The sequence below is a fragment of the Carlito syrichta genome, unplaced genomic scaffold (assembly GCF_000164805.1).
Source record: "Carlito syrichta isolate Samal-C Ts95f unplaced genomic scaffold, Tarsius_syrichta-2.0.1 Scaffold136919, whole genome shotgun sequence".
Taxonomy (NCBI): Eukaryota; Metazoa; Chordata; class Mammalia; order Primates; family Tarsiidae; genus Carlito; species Carlito syrichta.
In genome coordinates this window covers 101831-118816 of record NW_007081015.1, presented here as the reverse complement: position 1 = coordinate 118816, position 16986 = coordinate 101831, and the positions used below count along the sequence as shown (strand labels likewise).

The following is a 16986-nucleotide window of genomic DNA, read 5'->3' as shown; positions in this document are numbered from 1 at the left end:
CAGGACTGTCTTTTGCGTCTTTGATAATCTCATTCCATCCCTAGCACCGAGTACAGGGCTCTGTCCACAGTGGACACTTGAGACCAGTTTTATTGCCTGCAGTCGGTCTGAAACAGCTTATGTGCCAGGGCACAGGTAATCTTCTGTCCTCCAGACTCTGCCATAATCCCTGTGCCCATCTCCCCTAAACCCTCTTCATCTCTGTCCTTTCTCACCAGTCAGGTCAGATGTCTAGCCTGTCTCCTACCTACTACAACAAGCTCTCTCCCATCAATCATCTCTGGCAGAAACCCCGCCTCCCCCATTCTAGTAAGTGCCAATAGCTTCCTTGGAATTAGAAATCTCACGCTCACTCTCTGTCTCTCCACTCTTCCAGCCTCTGCCTATAAACTGCATTGAATTCCTAACCAAACCTGGATGCAAATGATTTACTGTCAAAGTCTATATTGGTCTGGGCTTTCACTCTGCGGTTTTTCTATTCTCTGCCAAAGTTGTCTCAGACTAGAAGCTTCCTAATCAGCTCCACCCAACTCCCAAAACTCCTCTCCAGAGCCTCCTCAGCACTTATGTAATCAATTTGCACTGTAATCATTTACACTCAAGTGTCCTTAAATCTTCTTCCCAACTACGCTGTCAACTCCTCGAGGACAAGGACCAGTTTCTCTGCTTTTTAAAAAATCTAGTTCAACACAATGAAATGACGGGAGGAAAACCTGGAGCTGCGAAAACAGTGCACTCTAACTGCTCCCTGCTATTGCATGTCATTTAATGTGACAGTTAAAGATGACATGCATAAAACATCCAGCTCCATTCCTGGCCCACAGTGAGCATTAACAACACTAGCTATTACTACGACCATGCTTCTCAACCCACAGTTAGTAGAGCGTGCTCTCCTAAGTGGTTTTTCCAGTAAACAGTGATGGATCTATGCTGATCTAACCACAATCCTTTGCTCTGTCCTGTATGACCGCCAGCATTCAGTTAAAACAAACGGCTGGGGCTCAGATGGCCATCTGTGGCCACAGAACAAAGCAAAGCAAATGAGGGGGAGGAGAAGGGAACAAAATCCTCGACCTTGGCCTTGCTGGTCCTGGGCTCAAATCCAGGGTTTCGCCACATCTCCCCCCGACACCGTGGTGGACTCATAAATGTCCACATTTGCTGTTCTCAGCTACTGGGTGAAGAGATGTTCATCACACTGACAGAAGAAAACTAGCATGGAGACAGCAGGAGTGTGGTGTGGGAAATGTGATGAATAAAAACGTTTGAAAAGCCTACAGCTGGCTACAATAAATAATGCAGAGAAAGGAGAGAGGAGTTGCATAGAATCCAGGGACCCCAGGACTTCTGAGATTCTGTTGTGCCACAGCTCAAAGATATGCTGAGCCAGGTCCCAGCTTGAAAAGATGGAGAGGGCAGTGACTGCAGGGAGAAGGAGAGCACCTGAAGGTTCCGTCCAGCCAGGGAAGGAGGCCCAACGCATGAGAAGTCTTCCCAGCTGTCCAGGCTCAGCAGCCAGACTCCACATCTGGCTGAGAGCTGTTCAAGGCTACAAAGCTCTGAAAGGCAGAAGCTAAGGCATTTGATACATACTCCAACACCATGGGCAACATGTGTATGCTCAAGGTGTTGACTGTAAATTACAGTGGGGTGTGGGCTCAGGACAGGGTGTAAGACAAGACCTTGCTTTCCACTCTTTCAAGTCGACCTTTCCCACTTACTTTGCTGAATGACTTCATGGTCTTCTCTTCTGTCAATGACTTAGTCATCCACTGCTGGGCCCCACTGAGCTGGTCATCGCCTTTGATCTCTACAAAGTTGATTTCCTCCCTTCCTCGGTTCCTCTTGCCCTGCAGCCGCTTAAACTGGAAAAGAAAAAAAAAATGCAGGAGTCAGGAATCTGGTTGAGGGAATCAGATGTAACTAAGGACCCAGAGTTGACAGGATGACTTTGTGACTCACCAATCCCATGACACCCTCACTTCTCTATGCATTATATCCTTTCACCCTGCTGCCTACCAAGCTTTCCTGATGCCAGGTGAAAGGCTACTTCTATTCAGGTCTCCTGGATCCTGGGAAAGGGAAGCCAAAACGAGGGAGTACAGAGAACCAGTGGTATGAATTGTACTCAAGCTATGTATATAAACTGTATCTGCCCAGAAGGACTGCATGCAATTTTCTTTTTCTTTGTTTTTTTTTTGAGTTGGAGTCTTACTCTATCGCCCAGACTGGAGTGCAGTGGCCGCTCTCGGCCACCACAGCCTCGACCTGCTGGGCTCCGGTGATCCTTCCACCTCAGCCTTCCAAGTAGCTGGAACTACAGACGCGCACTACCACGCCTGGCTAATTTTTTGATTTATTGTAGAGATAAGGTCTCCAAATTTCCCAGGTGGGTCTGAAACCCGCGGGCTCAGGCAATCCACTCACCTCAGCCTCGAAAAGCACAGGATTACAGGCTGAGCCACCGAGCCTGGCTGCAATTTTCAAATTAAGAATTCAGGGCCGGGCTCAGTGGCTCAGCCTGTAATCCTAGCACTTTGAGAGGCCAAAGTGAATGTATTGCCTGAGCCCGAGGTTTCAAGACCAGCCTGGGAAACTTGGCGAGACCTCATCTCTACAATAAGTCAAAAACTAGCCGGATGTGGTAGCACATAACTGTAGTTCCAGTTACTTGGAAAGCTGAGGTGGAAGGATCGCCGAAGCCCAGTAGGTCGAGGCTGCGGTGGCCATGAGTGTGCCACTGCACTCCAGCCTAGGTGACAGGGTGAGATTCCAACTCAAAAAAAAAAAAAATTCAGAGTAGATGGGCACAATGGCACTTGCCTATAGTCCCAAGTACTAGGGAGGCTGAAATGGGAGGATCCCTGAGGCCAGGAGTTGCAGGCTATAGTGCACTATGATCATGTCTATGATTAGCGACTGTACCCCAGCCTGGGCAACAGAGCAAGACCCTGCCTCTAATAGTATCATTTTAAAAATTTAAAGTCAGAGTAAAAAATAAAAATCTAGGATTTCTCCTCTAAAAATCAGTTCTTTGTCCATCTCTATTCCTTCTCATTGTTCTTTATCACCAAATCAGCAGACTCTATATCAACATGGACATTAGAGGGAGCCTCACCAAAAAAAAAGACCCACCGTATTTCAAGAGTTTTTTTTTTTTGAGTTGGAGTCTCACTCCGTCACCCAGACTGGAGTGCAGTGGCCACTCCTGGCTACCGCAGCCTCGACCTGCTGGGCTCCAGTGATCCTTCCACCTCAGCCTTCCAAGTAGCTGGAACTACAGACGCGCACTACCACGCCTGGCTAATTTTTATTTATTTATTGTAGAGATGAGGTCTCGCCAAGTTGCCCAGGCGGGTCTCGAACCCGTGGGCTCAGGCAATCCACTCACCTCAGCCTCCCAAAGCAGTAGGATTACAGGCTGAGCCACCGAGCCCAGCTCAAAAGAGTTTTTAAGAGTAAAGAACTTTTTTTTTTTTTGAGTTGCAGTCTCACCCTGTCATCCAGGCTGGAGTGCAGTGGCACACTCATGGCTACCATAGCCTCAATCTACTGGGCTCAGGCAATCCTTCCATCTCAGTCTCCCAAGCAACTAGGACTACAAGTATGTGCCCAGCTAATTTTTTTTTTTCTATAGTGATGAGGTCTCACCATGTTGCCCAGGCTGCTCTTAAACTCCTGCGCCCAGACAATCCTCTTACTTCAGCCTCACAAAGTACTAAGATTATACAGGTGTGAGCCACTGCGCCTGGCAGGTAAAGAATTTTTTTAAAAGGCCTAGCAAACTTTCTAGGACACTACTATTTTCTCCTTCTAAAAAACTAAATGCAGCCAGATGCGGTAGCTCACGCTTGAGTTCAGCAGGTCGAGGCTGTGGTGGCTATGAGCGTGCCACTGCACTCTAGCCTGGGTGACAGAGTGAGACTCCAACTCAAAAAAAAAAAAAAAAGCAGATCACACCACAAGTCATCCAGAGAGGTGCTGGAAAGGAGTGTGAGTGAAAAGGAACAGAATTTTGCCAGACTCAGTGGCTCAGCCAGTAATCTCAGCACTTTGGGAGGCTGAGGCAAATGGATTACCTGAGCCTGTGAGTTCGAGACCAGCCCGGGCAACTTGGTGAGACCTCATCTCTACAATAAATTTAAAAAATTAGCCGGGCATGGTAGCATATGCCTGTAGTTCTGGCTTCTTGGAAGGTTGAGGCAGAAGTATTGCCAGAGCCCTGCAGGTTGATGCCACTGGGGACCATGAGTGTGCCACTGCACTCCAGCCTGAGCAACAGAGTGAGACTCCAACTCAAAAAACAAAGAAACAGAATTTTAAAACAGAAACTCCTCCAGTAATACCCTCGGTTCTGGTCTGAATATCAGTGAGGCCTCCTAGGTACACCCAATCTTCAAGAAACTGACTTTTGCCACTGAGTGAGTTCTCAACTGTCTCCTGGACATATACATGGGGGAGTGGATAAATACAATATCAGGTGTGGCAAGGATTGAACACCTTTCTGGGAAAAGGTGAGAAGAAAGGAGTTATCCTGTATAAGAACCTCCATGGAGAAGGAGCACCTCCTACTTCACAACTCCTTCCTCACAGGCTAAGCCTCTGCCTTTAGAGCAGTACTTTACATCCTGAATGTAGGCCTGAGAGCAGCAGACAGGGTGCCTTTACTTCCCCTTGTGCTGAGGTCCAAAGGAAGCTCAACAACAGGGGGATACTGTGAAAACTCAGGGGCTGTTTGACACAGCTGCTGGCTGCCTCCCCAAACCCATTCCCCTTTCTTCAAGATGAAGGAATCCATATTTCAGTTAGGCATATCACCACACAACTAAAGACTACATTTCCTAGACCTCTTTACAATCAGATACGGTCATGTGAGCAGAGTCTAGGCAGTACAATAACAGTGGATGTGCTCTTGGGAACTTTCATAAGTCTCTTCACAAAGGAGGGGAAAGCCGAGCATGGTGGCTCACACCTATAATCCCAGCACTTTGGGAGGCAGAGGCAAGGGGGCTGTTTGAGCCCAGGAGTTCAAGACCAGCCTGGACAACCCAGCAAAACCTTGTCACTGCAAAAAAAATAAAAAACTTAGCCAGGTATGGTGGCACATGCCTGTATTGTCAGCTCATTGAGAGGCTGAGGAAGAAGAATCATCTGACCCCAGGAGGTCAAGGCTGCTTGAGCCATGATCATCGTGATCATGCCACTACACTCCAGCCTGGGCAACACAGTGAGATCCAGACTCAAAAAAGCAGGGGGAGTGTCTCTCCTTTTTTTTCTCCACTCTGCTGCATGTCCAATGCAGATGTGATAGCTGTGACATTAGCTGCTGCCATGGACCATAAGTATAAAGGCCATAGCCTAGGGGATGGCAAAGCAATGATCAGAAGAATACTAAGTCGAAATGTGGTGGCTCACGCCTGTAATCCCAACACTTTGGGAGGCCAAGGTGAGATAACTACCTGAGCTCAGGGGTTCGAGACCAGCCTGAGCAACATGGCAAGACCTCGTCTTTACAATAAATCAAAAATATCAGCCGGGCATGGTGGCACATGCCTGTGGTTCCAGTTAAGTCAAGAGGCAGAAGGATCACCTGAGTCTAGCAGGTCAAGGTGGTGGTGGCCGTGAGTGTGCCACTGCACTTGAGCCTGGGTGACAGAGACTCCAACTCAAAAAAAAAGAAAAAAGGGGGACTGACTGGATCCTTGAGTCTGTGGAGCTGCCACACCACCCCAACCTGCCTACCTCCACCCCTTAATGAGGAAAATCTGACTTCCCTTATATAAGACACCATAATTTAGTTACATGTTGCCAAACTCATCCTGATACACTTTCCTTTAGCTTCAGATTTGAAGCACAGTATCCACGGTCACAAATGGTCATTTGTGCTTTGTTAACTTACTGCTTCGTCATCGATGAAGGAGGCATCTGGGGCAATTTCCTGTGGGGGGACCAGGGTCGGGTCCTGTGCAGGATAGTAGCCACCACTGTAATAATCCTGGAGCCAAAAAGGAAAAACAAAACAAAACCCCAAGTGAGGACACAGTGGAGAGGAAACAACAAGGTCTGCCCAGAAACAGAAAACTGTCATCAAAGAGGCAGAGGTGAGATACCCACACAACCTCCTCAAATAGACCAGTTAAAGGCACGATCTAAGGACCTACCCTAAGATGCAAGAACAGTCGCTGCAGGTTTTCTGACCTACTATCCAGAGAGAAGGGTATTTTTTAGGAAGGGGTGACAAGGAACAAAGACATTTCCCTGCTTCATTCTATACACTGCTCCCTAGGCTGCTTCCCGAGAGCAACTCCTACCCTTTACTTTACCACATTCTCCTGCTCATGAGACCCCAATGAGCTCCAATGTGAGAAGGGATGAGGCATGTCATTCCTGCTCCTCATCCTAATTAGGCCCTTTGGACACAAGGAGACTTTAAGGGATAAGGAGGTTGTAGATCTATTATATTAAATAACCACTATTAGGGTATCATGAAATACACAAAGCTGGAAACAAACCAGGTTTACATTACAAGATTTTTAGTTTGGGAATCTGATGACTCCTTTAGAAAGGAGCTGCCCAGATATCGCTGAAGATCTGAGAGGAGCTAGTCAAAGGCAAGGACAAAGGCCCTGCAACAGCCAAGTCAGGCAGCCACACGGCCAGAAACTGGTCCTCCTTGCCCATACTTTTCCCTGACTAATCCTACCACCTTTGCCTAAAACTCCAAGAAATGCCTCCCTAAGAACATTCATTTTATAGTGAGCTAAATAGAAAATAGGGCCAGGCACAGTGCCTCACGCCTGTGATCCCAGCACTTTGGGAAGCTGAGGCGAAAGGACTGCCCATGCCCAGGGGTTCGAGACCTTGTCTCTGCAACAAATCAAAAAATTAGCCAGGTGTGGTGGCATGCACCTACAGTTCCAGTTACTTAGAAGGCTGGGGTGGAAGGATTGCCTAAACCCAGCAGGTCAAGATTGCAGTAGTGTGCCACTGCACTCCAGCCTGGGTGACAGAGTGAGACTCCAACTAAAAAATATATATATATAGAAAAGAGGTTTAGTATTCACTACACAATAATATATAAAAATCTACCGAGCCTAAACAACATAACAAGACCTCATCCCTACAAAAAAAAAATCAAAAAATTAGCCAGGTGTGGTGGCCCATGCCGGTAGTCCCAGCTACTTGTGAGGTTAAGGCAGAAGGATCACCTGGGCCCAGCAGGTCAAGGCTGTGGTGAGCCATGACTGTGCCACTACACTCCAGCCTGGGTGACAGAGTGAGACCCGACTCAAAAAAAAAAAAATCCAGAGCTATTTAAGTATGGATTTTCTATAATAGTATTCACAGTAAGATACATTTAAGTTTCAGTGTCCCCAGTATATTTAAAGTACTTTAGGTTGGGCGTAGTAGCTCACGCTTGTAATCTCAGCACTTTGGAAGGCCAAGGTAGAAGGATTGCTTTAGCCCCAAAGTTTGAGGCCAGCCTGGGCAACATAGTGAGATCTTATCTCTACAAAAAAATCAAAAAACTTAGCCAGGCATGGTGGCACACACCTATAATCCCAGCTACTAAGCGGGCCGAGCAGAAGGATCGCCTGAGCCCAAGAGGTCAAGGCTGCAGTAAGCCATGATTGTGCCACTGCATTCCAGTCTGGGCAACAGAGTGAGACCCCAAATCAACAAAATAAAAAACAGTCCCAGCAGGGTGGCTAACACCTGTACTCCCAGCACTTTGGGAGGCCAAGGTGAGAGGATTACCTGAACCCAGGGGTTCGAGACCAACCTGGGCAACTTGACAGGACCTCATCTCTACAATAAATCAAAAAAATTAGCCAGGTGTGGTGGCACAAGCCTGTAGTTACAGCTTAGAAGGCTGAAGCAGGAAGATCGCCTAGGCCCAGCAGGTTGAGGCTGCAGTGGCCTTGAGCATGCCACTGTACTCCAGCCTAGGTGACAGAGTGATACTCAGACCTCAAAATTACATAAATAAATAAAACATTTTTAGAGAAGTACTTTATTTGCACACACTATATCAATGGTATTTATAACCGCATATGGAATTCCAATTTGTTAATCATTTGCTGGATATAACTCAGTGGTTTCTTGGATTTAAATAGCATCCTTTGTGCTAAAGGATCAAAACATTTATTATCTTCCTCCTAACAATAATCTTGAGGGAAGATATATAAACAAAGTTTAACAGCAAAGATTTAGGAAACACAACTGTTTTCAAAGTATTTGGCCAGAAAAGGAACCTCCCACCCTACCCAAGCCCAGACTCAAAATAAGATTAACCCTGACCATTCAGAGAGCTGAGGGTTGAAGGGACATAAGTCTTCCAACCATCCCAGGCTGGTGGTAAAACTTGCTGCAGCTGCCCAGGCACCAAGTCAGCCAGCTGCCTCTGTTCAACCCTACCACTGGCGCCAAGTTCCCCAGTTCCTAGGAGCTCTCTGTCCCTGGGAAGCCCCGACTGATGGGAAATTCCTTCTTAAACCTCCTTACAACCTCATATTCTTTTTTTTTTTTGAGTTGGAGTCTCACTCTGTCGTCCAGACTGGAGTGCAGTGGCCGCTCCCGGTCACCGCAGCCTCGACCTGCTAGGCTCCGGCAATCCTTCCGCCTCAGTCTTCCAAGTAGCCGGAATTACAGGCATGCACTACCACGCCTGGCTGATTTTTTTTTTTATTTATTGTAGAGATGAGATCTCGCTGCCCAGGCAGGTCTCGAACCCGCAGGCGCAGGCAATCCACTCACCTCAGCCTCCCAAAGGCGCGGGATAACAGGCTGAGCCACCGAGCCCGGCTACAACCTCACATTCTGTACCTTCACTCTCTGAGTCCATGCATAACAAATCTAAACATCTCTTCCAAATAACATTTGAATAAAACATGTGAATAGAAATAGTGAGCACTTACTATGTTCCAGAGACTATCATGCTAAGCTAATGTAACTCTCCTAGCAGCCCTGTGAGGTTGCTCTTACATCCCATTTTACAACTGAAGAAGCTGTGAGTTGGCAGAAGCAGTTTTTTGCCCAGATTCATCCAGCTTGGGCATCAAACTTCAAACCGTATTTGGGACACACCTTCTATCCCTGCCCAAGCTATGGTCCCTAGGCCTCCTCCTCTCAAATAACCTGCCAGAGCACTTTCAACCTCTCCTAACCTGATCAAGGGCCTCTCCCCATTTTCCTTATTCTCCCTTTGCATCCAACCTTCCAGATTCCCTCCTTTCCTCCTTAGTTCCCCTCCCTTCCTGTATTCCTAATATTCTCAACACTCCCCACCTCCAGAAACTCTTTTTAAACTCATGCTGTCTGGAAGTTTAGACATAGTTCCCATATCATCATCCACATTTCAGGAAGCTATCTTGTACATCTAAGATTAGAGACCACTCCTCTCTTACCTTTTCCCTGTACCTCTCACCAGCTCCCACCAAAAGACTGTATTTTCAACAAAGGGGAAATACTCAAGGCAAAGATTTTATGTCTAAGGCCTCAAAAGCAAAGGAAACAAAACCAAAAGTAGGCAAGGAGACTCTATTAAACTAAAAAGCTTCTTCACAGCAAAGGAAATAATCAAGAGTGAGGAAACAACCTGTAGAATGGGAGAAAATATTTGCAAACTATCCATCCAACAAGGGACTAATATCCAGAATATACAAGGAACTCAAAACAACTCAACACTAAAAAAAACCCCAAATAATTCCATTATCAAGTAGGCAAAGGATCTGAATAGATATTTCTCAAAAGAAGGCATACAAATGACAACAGCTACATAAAACAATGCTCAACGTCACTAATCATTAGAGAAAAGAAAATCAAAACCACAATGAGATATCATCTTACACCAGTTAGAATGGCTATTATCAAAAAGACCAAAAAAAAAATGCTGGTAAGGATATGGAGGAAAGGGAGCTCTTACACACTGTTGGTGGGAATCTAAATTAGTATAGTCATTGTCAAAAATAGTAGGTTTCTCAAAAGACTAAAAATAGAACTATGATATGATCCAGCAATCCCACTACTGGGTATCTGTCCACAGCAAAGGAAATCAGTACATCAAGGGGATACTTGCTCCCTCATGTTTACTTACTGCTATTTACAACAGTTAAGATATGATCCACTCACGTGTCCATCAACAAATGAACAAATAAAGAAAATGTGGGGCCAGGTGCGGTGGCTCATGCCTATAATCTCAGCACTTGGAAGGCTGAGGTGAGAGGACTGCCTGAGCCTACAGGTTTGAGACCAGCCTAGGCAACTTGGTGAGACCTCACCTCTACAATAAACAAAAAAATTAGTCAGGCATGGTGGCATGTGCCTGAAGTTTCAGCTACTTGGAAGGCTGAGGCACCTGAGCCCAGCAGGTTGAGATTGCAGAGGCCTCGAGCATGCCACTGCACTCCATCCTGGGGAGTAGAGGGAGATTCCAACTCAAAAAGAAAAAAAATACGGCATTTACACAATGGAGTATAAAGGAAAGTAATTCAGTCATAAGAAAGAAAGAAATCTTGTCATTTGCAGCAACATGGATGGAACTGGGAGTAACTATGTTAACCGAAATAAGCCAGACATGGAAAGACAAATATCACACATTCTCACTCATGTGGAAGCTAAAAAAGTTGATCTCATGGAGGTAGTGAATGATGGACACCAGAGGCTTTGGGGAGGGTGTTGGGAAGGAGGGGAATGAAGAGAAGATGGTTAATGGGTACAAACATACAGTTAGATAGAAGGAAAAACTTCCAGTGATCGATAACACAGTAGGGTGACCATAGTTAACAGAAATATACGTATTTTAAAAAGCTAGAAGGGAAGATTTTAAATGTTCCTAACACAAAGAAATGATAAATGTTCGAAGTGGTGGATATCTTAAACATCCCGATTTGAGCATTACACATTCTATGCATGTATCAAAATTATCACATGTACCCCATAACTATGTACAAATAGTTTATATCAATAAAAAATAAACAGAAATATTTTGTTTTCAGAATAAAGGTATCAATTATGTGGTTCACCCCGTCACCCTGGGCAATTTAGATCAACATGGTTCAAAATAAAGGCATGTTTTAAGGCCTAGAAGTATAGAAAAATCAGAGGCTAGAAGGTTAATTTGGCCAAAGTGATACCACAGAGCCATATTACTGGTTCAAAGCTCTTCCTGACCACCATGCTCCAACACTCCCTGGCCTGGCCTGCCCTCCGTGTCTCCTACCCACCTGATAATAAGCACCAGCGGCATTGGCATCGCCATATGTGGAAAACTGATTGTAGCTGTAGTCGTCCCCAGGCTTAGGCATCCAAGGGGCCCCACTTGAGCCTGCTGCCATCTTGAATTCAAGGGGAGCATTGGCTGCATCGTCCTGGAAAGCCGGCTCTGGTTCCGTGCCTGGAGGCAGCTCTTCAGGGACAGTGGGGATGGGGTAAGGGTATGGCTCAACTCCAGGCGGTTCAGCCTTTTCAGGGAGGGAGAAAAAGTTCTCGGGGGCTACTTCCTCATCGCTGTCATCCTCCTCCTGCGTGATCTGCTTTGTCACTTGCAGGGCAGCACTCTTGGCAGCAGCCTTGATGGCAGAGGGTGATGGAGTGGTGGTTGTGGTGCCCACAACAGGGGCAAGAGAGGAAGTCTTGGTCTTAGAAGCCAGTGTGGAGGGTTTAGTATCAGAGGCGCCATCCGAGGGTTTGCGGGAGAAGGCATGGGGCAGGAGCAACCTGTTAGTCTCTTTCACAGTCAGGTTTTTAGGTTGGGGAAGCAAGGCAGACAAACCAGTCCCCTCGCTGGATCCCTGGTGAGCCCGGGTTGGGGTAGGAGGGAAGAAAGATAACCAGTGAGAGTTTACATTATATACTGAAGAGAAGCGACACTGAAAACAAGAATGACAGATATGTCCTCTAGCCTAAACTCTTACCATGCTGTTTCCTTCTTACCTCTATCCACAGTTCATCCAACCTGGGCTTGACTCTTACCTCAGGCCCTTCTGCTGACTGCTTCTCCCAAGGTGAGATGTCATTCCTCTTCTCGACCCCATCCCAACCCAGCTCCACCGCCCTCTGCCAGAGCCTTCTCCAACTCTGTGCCTTCAGCAAATACGATGCCCTTAATCTCATATCATCCTTCCTCTCTAAAAGTCCAGGACACTATCCAGCTCATTACTCAGCCTTTTTTCATGTCCTGAAGGGACTTCTTAACATGGGAACCCTCTTCTTCCTTGGATTGCTACCCAAAATCAAGAACAAGGCTCTGTCCAAAAGAGAGCCTCAGTCCCCTCACCTGGCCAGGGCAAAACCCAGAGCCAGACCCCTCAGCAGCTGCCTATGATGCCTAGAAAAGAGAGGAGGCCTAGCATGTTCAAGGAGTGCAGAGACTGTGAGGAGCTTGAGACAGTTTCTGCCAATCCTTTAAATTGCTCTCCTTGTCACCACTTCCACAGCAAAGCAGGCAGGATTTCCTTTTTCATTTCCTCAGATTTGAAACTGAAGCTTGGGTTGGGCAGCCTCCTTTGGACTTGAGTGCTAAGGATTTTTAGCTAAGGGCACAGAACCCAACATTAACCAACTGAAAGAGTTTTTACAAGATCATCTTCAGTTCTTTTCAGACTTAGCTTGCAGATTTCCTAAGAGTAATCTAAGAGTATTCGTGCTTTTTATAAAAATATGTAATTTTAGTACATTTAATGCCATCATACATACAGAGGTAGTTCTGTCAGCCAAAAATGAATGTATGTATGCTGTATATTTTTTTAATCTGACAAAAGTACCCTTGCCTGACCAAGAAAAGCCCTACAGGCCAGGCTCAGTGGCTCAGCCTGTAATCCCAGCACTTTGGGAGGCCGAGGTGAGTGGATTGTCTGAGCCCGTGAGTTTGAGACCAGCCCAGGCAACTTGACGAGACCTCATCTCTGCAATAAATAAAAAATAGGCCGAATGTGGTAGCACACACCTGTAGTTCTGGCTACTTGGAAGGCTAAGGAGGAAGGATCGCTGGAGCCCAGCAGGCCAGTGCTGGGGTGGCGGTGAGTGTGCCACTGCACTCCAGCATGGGCGACGGAGACTCCAACTCAAAAAAAAAAAAGAAAAGCCCTACAGATGTAGTGCATTAGCTTGTTAATGCCAGAGTCAAGCATTTAATTTATCAATTTGTTAGTCAACTGGCCCAGCCCATCCAAAGTTCCCGTTACCCCTAAGAATCTCTCAGGTTCTGCTTTCTGTATGCTGAAGGGCTGACTTGGCCTAACTATAGGACTGAGGGAGAAGCCAGCTAGACAAAGGAGAGTAGAATAAAGTCATTGTGTCACTGTCCTAGAGGACCAGTGTACTCCAGCCCTCTCAGCCAACACCCAGAATGAATAAAACAATACTCTTTAGTTAAGCGGGTCAGGCAGAACTGTTCATCTGGGGTGGACTCATCTTCCTGCAGTTTTCCCAGATTTGGGTCAGTCCAGGCTGGCAACCCCTGGAGGCTGAGACTCACAGGAACCAGACTGCGGTGTGGGGTAGAGCACATCCTCAGGCTGTCCTTGAAGTATTCAACTTCTCAAACAATACTAGGCTGTCTCCCTTTGCAGTGCTGGGTCCCCACTCTGCTTTCAGTGTTCTGAATTCCTCTCACTTCCACTCATTTCTTCCCACCATCTGGAGATCACTCTTTAGAGTCTCCATTCTTACAATGCAGTGCCTCTGAGCCCATCTACCTCCTCCAGGAACTCATCCTGATAACAGGACTGGCCTTACTCAGTCTCATCATGCCAGCTTCTCCCACTACTCCTCCTTTATCACCCACTATAAACATGGATGCAGCTGGGCTCGGTGGCTCAGCCTGTAATCCAGCGCCTTTGGGAGGCTGAGGTGAGTGGATTGCCTGAGCCCAAGGGTTTGAGACCCACCTGGGCAGCGAGACCTCATCTCTACAATAAATCAAAAAATCAGCTGGGCATGGTAGCGCATGCCTATAATTCCGGCTACTTGGAAGGCTGAGGCGGAAGGATTGCCGGAGCCCAGCAGGTCGAGGCTGCAGTGGTCGGGAGCAGCCACTGCACTCCAGTCTGGGCGACAGAGTGAGACTCCAACTCAAAAAACAAACACGGATGCAACACCACCCTTGCCAGCTGTCTTTCTAACTTCTGCACGACCACATCCTTCTAAGACCTCTCAGAGGGAGAAGCGATGCTTTAACCATCAGGAGAAGGGGCAGCTTCAGCATCATAACCTGAATCACAAGACAACCCTTTCACTTCAGGTCGAGGCTGTGGTGGTCGGGAGCGGCCACTGCACTCTGTCTGGGTGACAGAGTGAGACTCCAACTCAAAAAAAAAAAAAAAAAAGAGCTTGGACTCAATGATCAAACTGCCTGTCCCCCCAGTTGTATGATCATGGACAAGTTCCTTCGTTTCTTCATATGCAAAACAGGGATGACAATAATACTATGACTTAGGCACCACCATGAGGATGAAACCAGTTAAATGCTGGTAAAGCACTTAGTACAGTGCCTGGTACACAGTAAGTGCTATTTCAGTGCTTATTTTCCAGGTTAAAAATGAGACAGTGCAGCCTAGACAACACAGCAAGACCTCATATCGACAAATAATTTTTAATAAATAATTTTTAAGCCGGGCTCGGTGGCTCAGCCTGTCATCCCACGCCTTTGGGAGGCTGAGGTGAGTGGATTGCCTGAGCCCGCGGGTTCGAGACTCACCTGGGCAGCAAGACCTCATCTCTACAATAAATCAAAAAATCAGCCGGGCATGGTAACGCATGCCTGTAATTCCGGCTACTTGGAAGGCTGAGGCGGAAGGATCGCCGGAGCCCAGCAGGTCGAGGAGCGGCCACTGCACTCTAGTCTGGGCAACAGAGTGAGACTCCAACTCAAAATAATAATAATAATAATAATTTCTAGTCCCAACTACCTGCACGGCTGAGATGGAAGGAATGCCTGAACCCAGGGGTTCAAGGCTGTGGTGAGCCATGAGAGTGCTACTATATTCCAGCCTGGGCAAGAGTGAGACCCCAACTCAAAAAAAAAAAAAAAAAAAACAGGGAAGCTAAACACGGTGGCTCATGCCATGGCTCATGCCTGTAATCCCAGTACTTTAGGAGGCCAAGGCAGGAGGAATGCTTGAGCTCAGGAACTTAGGACTAGCCTGGGCAACATAGCAAGACCATGTCTCTACAAAAAAATTAGCCAGGCATGGCGGCATGCACCTTGTAGTCCCAGCTACTCAGGAGGCTGAGGAGAAAGGATCACTTGAACCCAGGAGTTCAAGACGGCAGTGCGCTATGACTGTGCCACTACACCCCAGTCTAGGCAACAAAGCGAAACCCTGACTCAAAAAAAAAAAAAAAAAAAAGAAAGAGAGAGGGAGAAGATAATTTTAAAATATGGATGCTCCCTAACATCATTTTTACTAACCCATTTATTCCACCTTCCCTAAATAACCCTTTCACACAAAATGTTATGAGCTAATGTGAGTTACCACCATTCATCTCCCTACCACTGCCATCCTCTAGGAAAGGTAACACCATCGTGCTAAAGCCAGGAAATAGTGAAGAGAGGGCAGAGATGCACAAGGTCTGAAGTTATAAAGGAAAACCAAACCAAACCTAAACAGTCCTCAAATGCTGGTGTTTGTGATTTGAAAACTGCTGGGCAACATGAGTCCTGTCTTTCAGGAAACAACATGGGAGAAGAAGAAATGGCTTCTGTCACAAAGCTTACCTGAAGGACAGTTTTCTTCTTTGTGGGTTCATCTTCCTCAGAATCTGACTAAGAGAAAAAGAAATGGAATAAGACCTCACTGCGTTGGGAGAAAACACATTAAAGAAAGCACGTATAAAGCACTGTGCCTCCCCCACCTCTGCACAGGGGTGCACCCATGCAAAGCCCAGTCAAACAGCAGACCTTCCTTCCTGACGTGATCCGATGTGTTCCAACGGTTTCAGAGCAGGCATGCCTTGACCTCCCTCAGTCATTCATTCTCCTACCTGTTGCACAGCCTTCTTAGCATCAATTTCTCTTCTGTTAAATTAAGACTATTTCCTCCCATTTGGTCCTTGCTGGAAAAAAAAAAGCTAAACCCATTCTTCTTCCTATAAATCTGTCCACTAGAAGATGAATGAGATTTGGCCCACAATCTCACCCAATCTCGGCTTCACTTTTAAAACCACTTATATAGACTATATAACCACAGGGCTCAGGAACTCCGGTGGGATTAAGTGGTGTGTTAACTACTTTTCTATGAGGCATTAAAGGTCAAAGCCATTGGAGAAATCCATTCCAACTCCAAGTATGATCTATTGTCTGCCAGAACGAGTTGTTCACGTTTAGAAAGAAGGCAGGCAAATGATGACTATGAGGATTTGGGATAAGACGGGGGTCACCCATGTTATCCTTCTGACTCATCAGGATTGTGTCTAAAACAAGCTCTCACACTGAAAAATATCTCAACTTTTAGCTCAACTCCAACTCGCTAGCACCTTTAAGTCTAGGAAAGATGCATGACATATTAATAGCAAGCTTTAACATTTTAAAAAAGTATTCCCCAGCTGGGCACACTCCTCCCAACGCAGTGAGGTCTTATTCCATTTCTTTTTCTCTTAGTCAGATTCCAAGACAGGAGTACTTCATGAGACCAGGAGTTCAAGATCAACCAACCTGGGCTATTTAAAAGAAACTGTCAGCTGGGCTCGGTGGCTCAGCCTGTAATCCCGTGCCTTTGGGAGGCTGAGGTGAGTGGATTGCCTGAGCCCACGGGTTTGAGACCTGCCTGGGCAGCGAGACCTCATCTCTACAATAAATCAAAAAATCAGCCGGGCGGGGTAGCGCATGTCTGTAATTCCGGATACTTGGAAGGCTGAGGTGGAAGGATCGCCAGAGCCCAGTAGGTCAAGGCTGTGGTGGCCGGGAGCGACCACTGCACTCCAGTCTGGGCGACAGAGTGAGAATCCAACTCAAAAAAAAAAAAAAAAGAAAAGAAAAGAAACTGG

General features: G+C 46.6%; 1 protein-coding gene across 2 annotated transcripts in view; it reads right to left on the bottom strand.

Moving 5' to 3' along the window:
* The window catches only part of PRCC (papillary renal cell carcinoma (translocation-associated)), a 34851-nt gene that overhangs the window by 2697 nt on the left and 15168 nt on the right, over nucleotides 1–16986 (bottom strand). The window contains exons 2-5 of one of the 2 annotated variants that reach the window (XM_008049794.2): nucleotides 15719–15766; nucleotides 11226–11792; nucleotides 5900–5995; nucleotides 1722–1865 (exon numbers count right to left, since the gene is read on the bottom strand). In XM_008049794.2, the coding sequence (XP_008047985.1) occupies nucleotides 1722–1865; nucleotides 5900–5995; nucleotides 11226–11792; nucleotides 15719–15766 (855 nt within the window). The remainder of the gene's footprint in view (nucleotides 1–1721; nucleotides 1866–5899; nucleotides 5996–11225; nucleotides 11793–15718; nucleotides 15767–16986) is intronic. The other variant, XM_021708434.1, reaches the window with a different exon arrangement.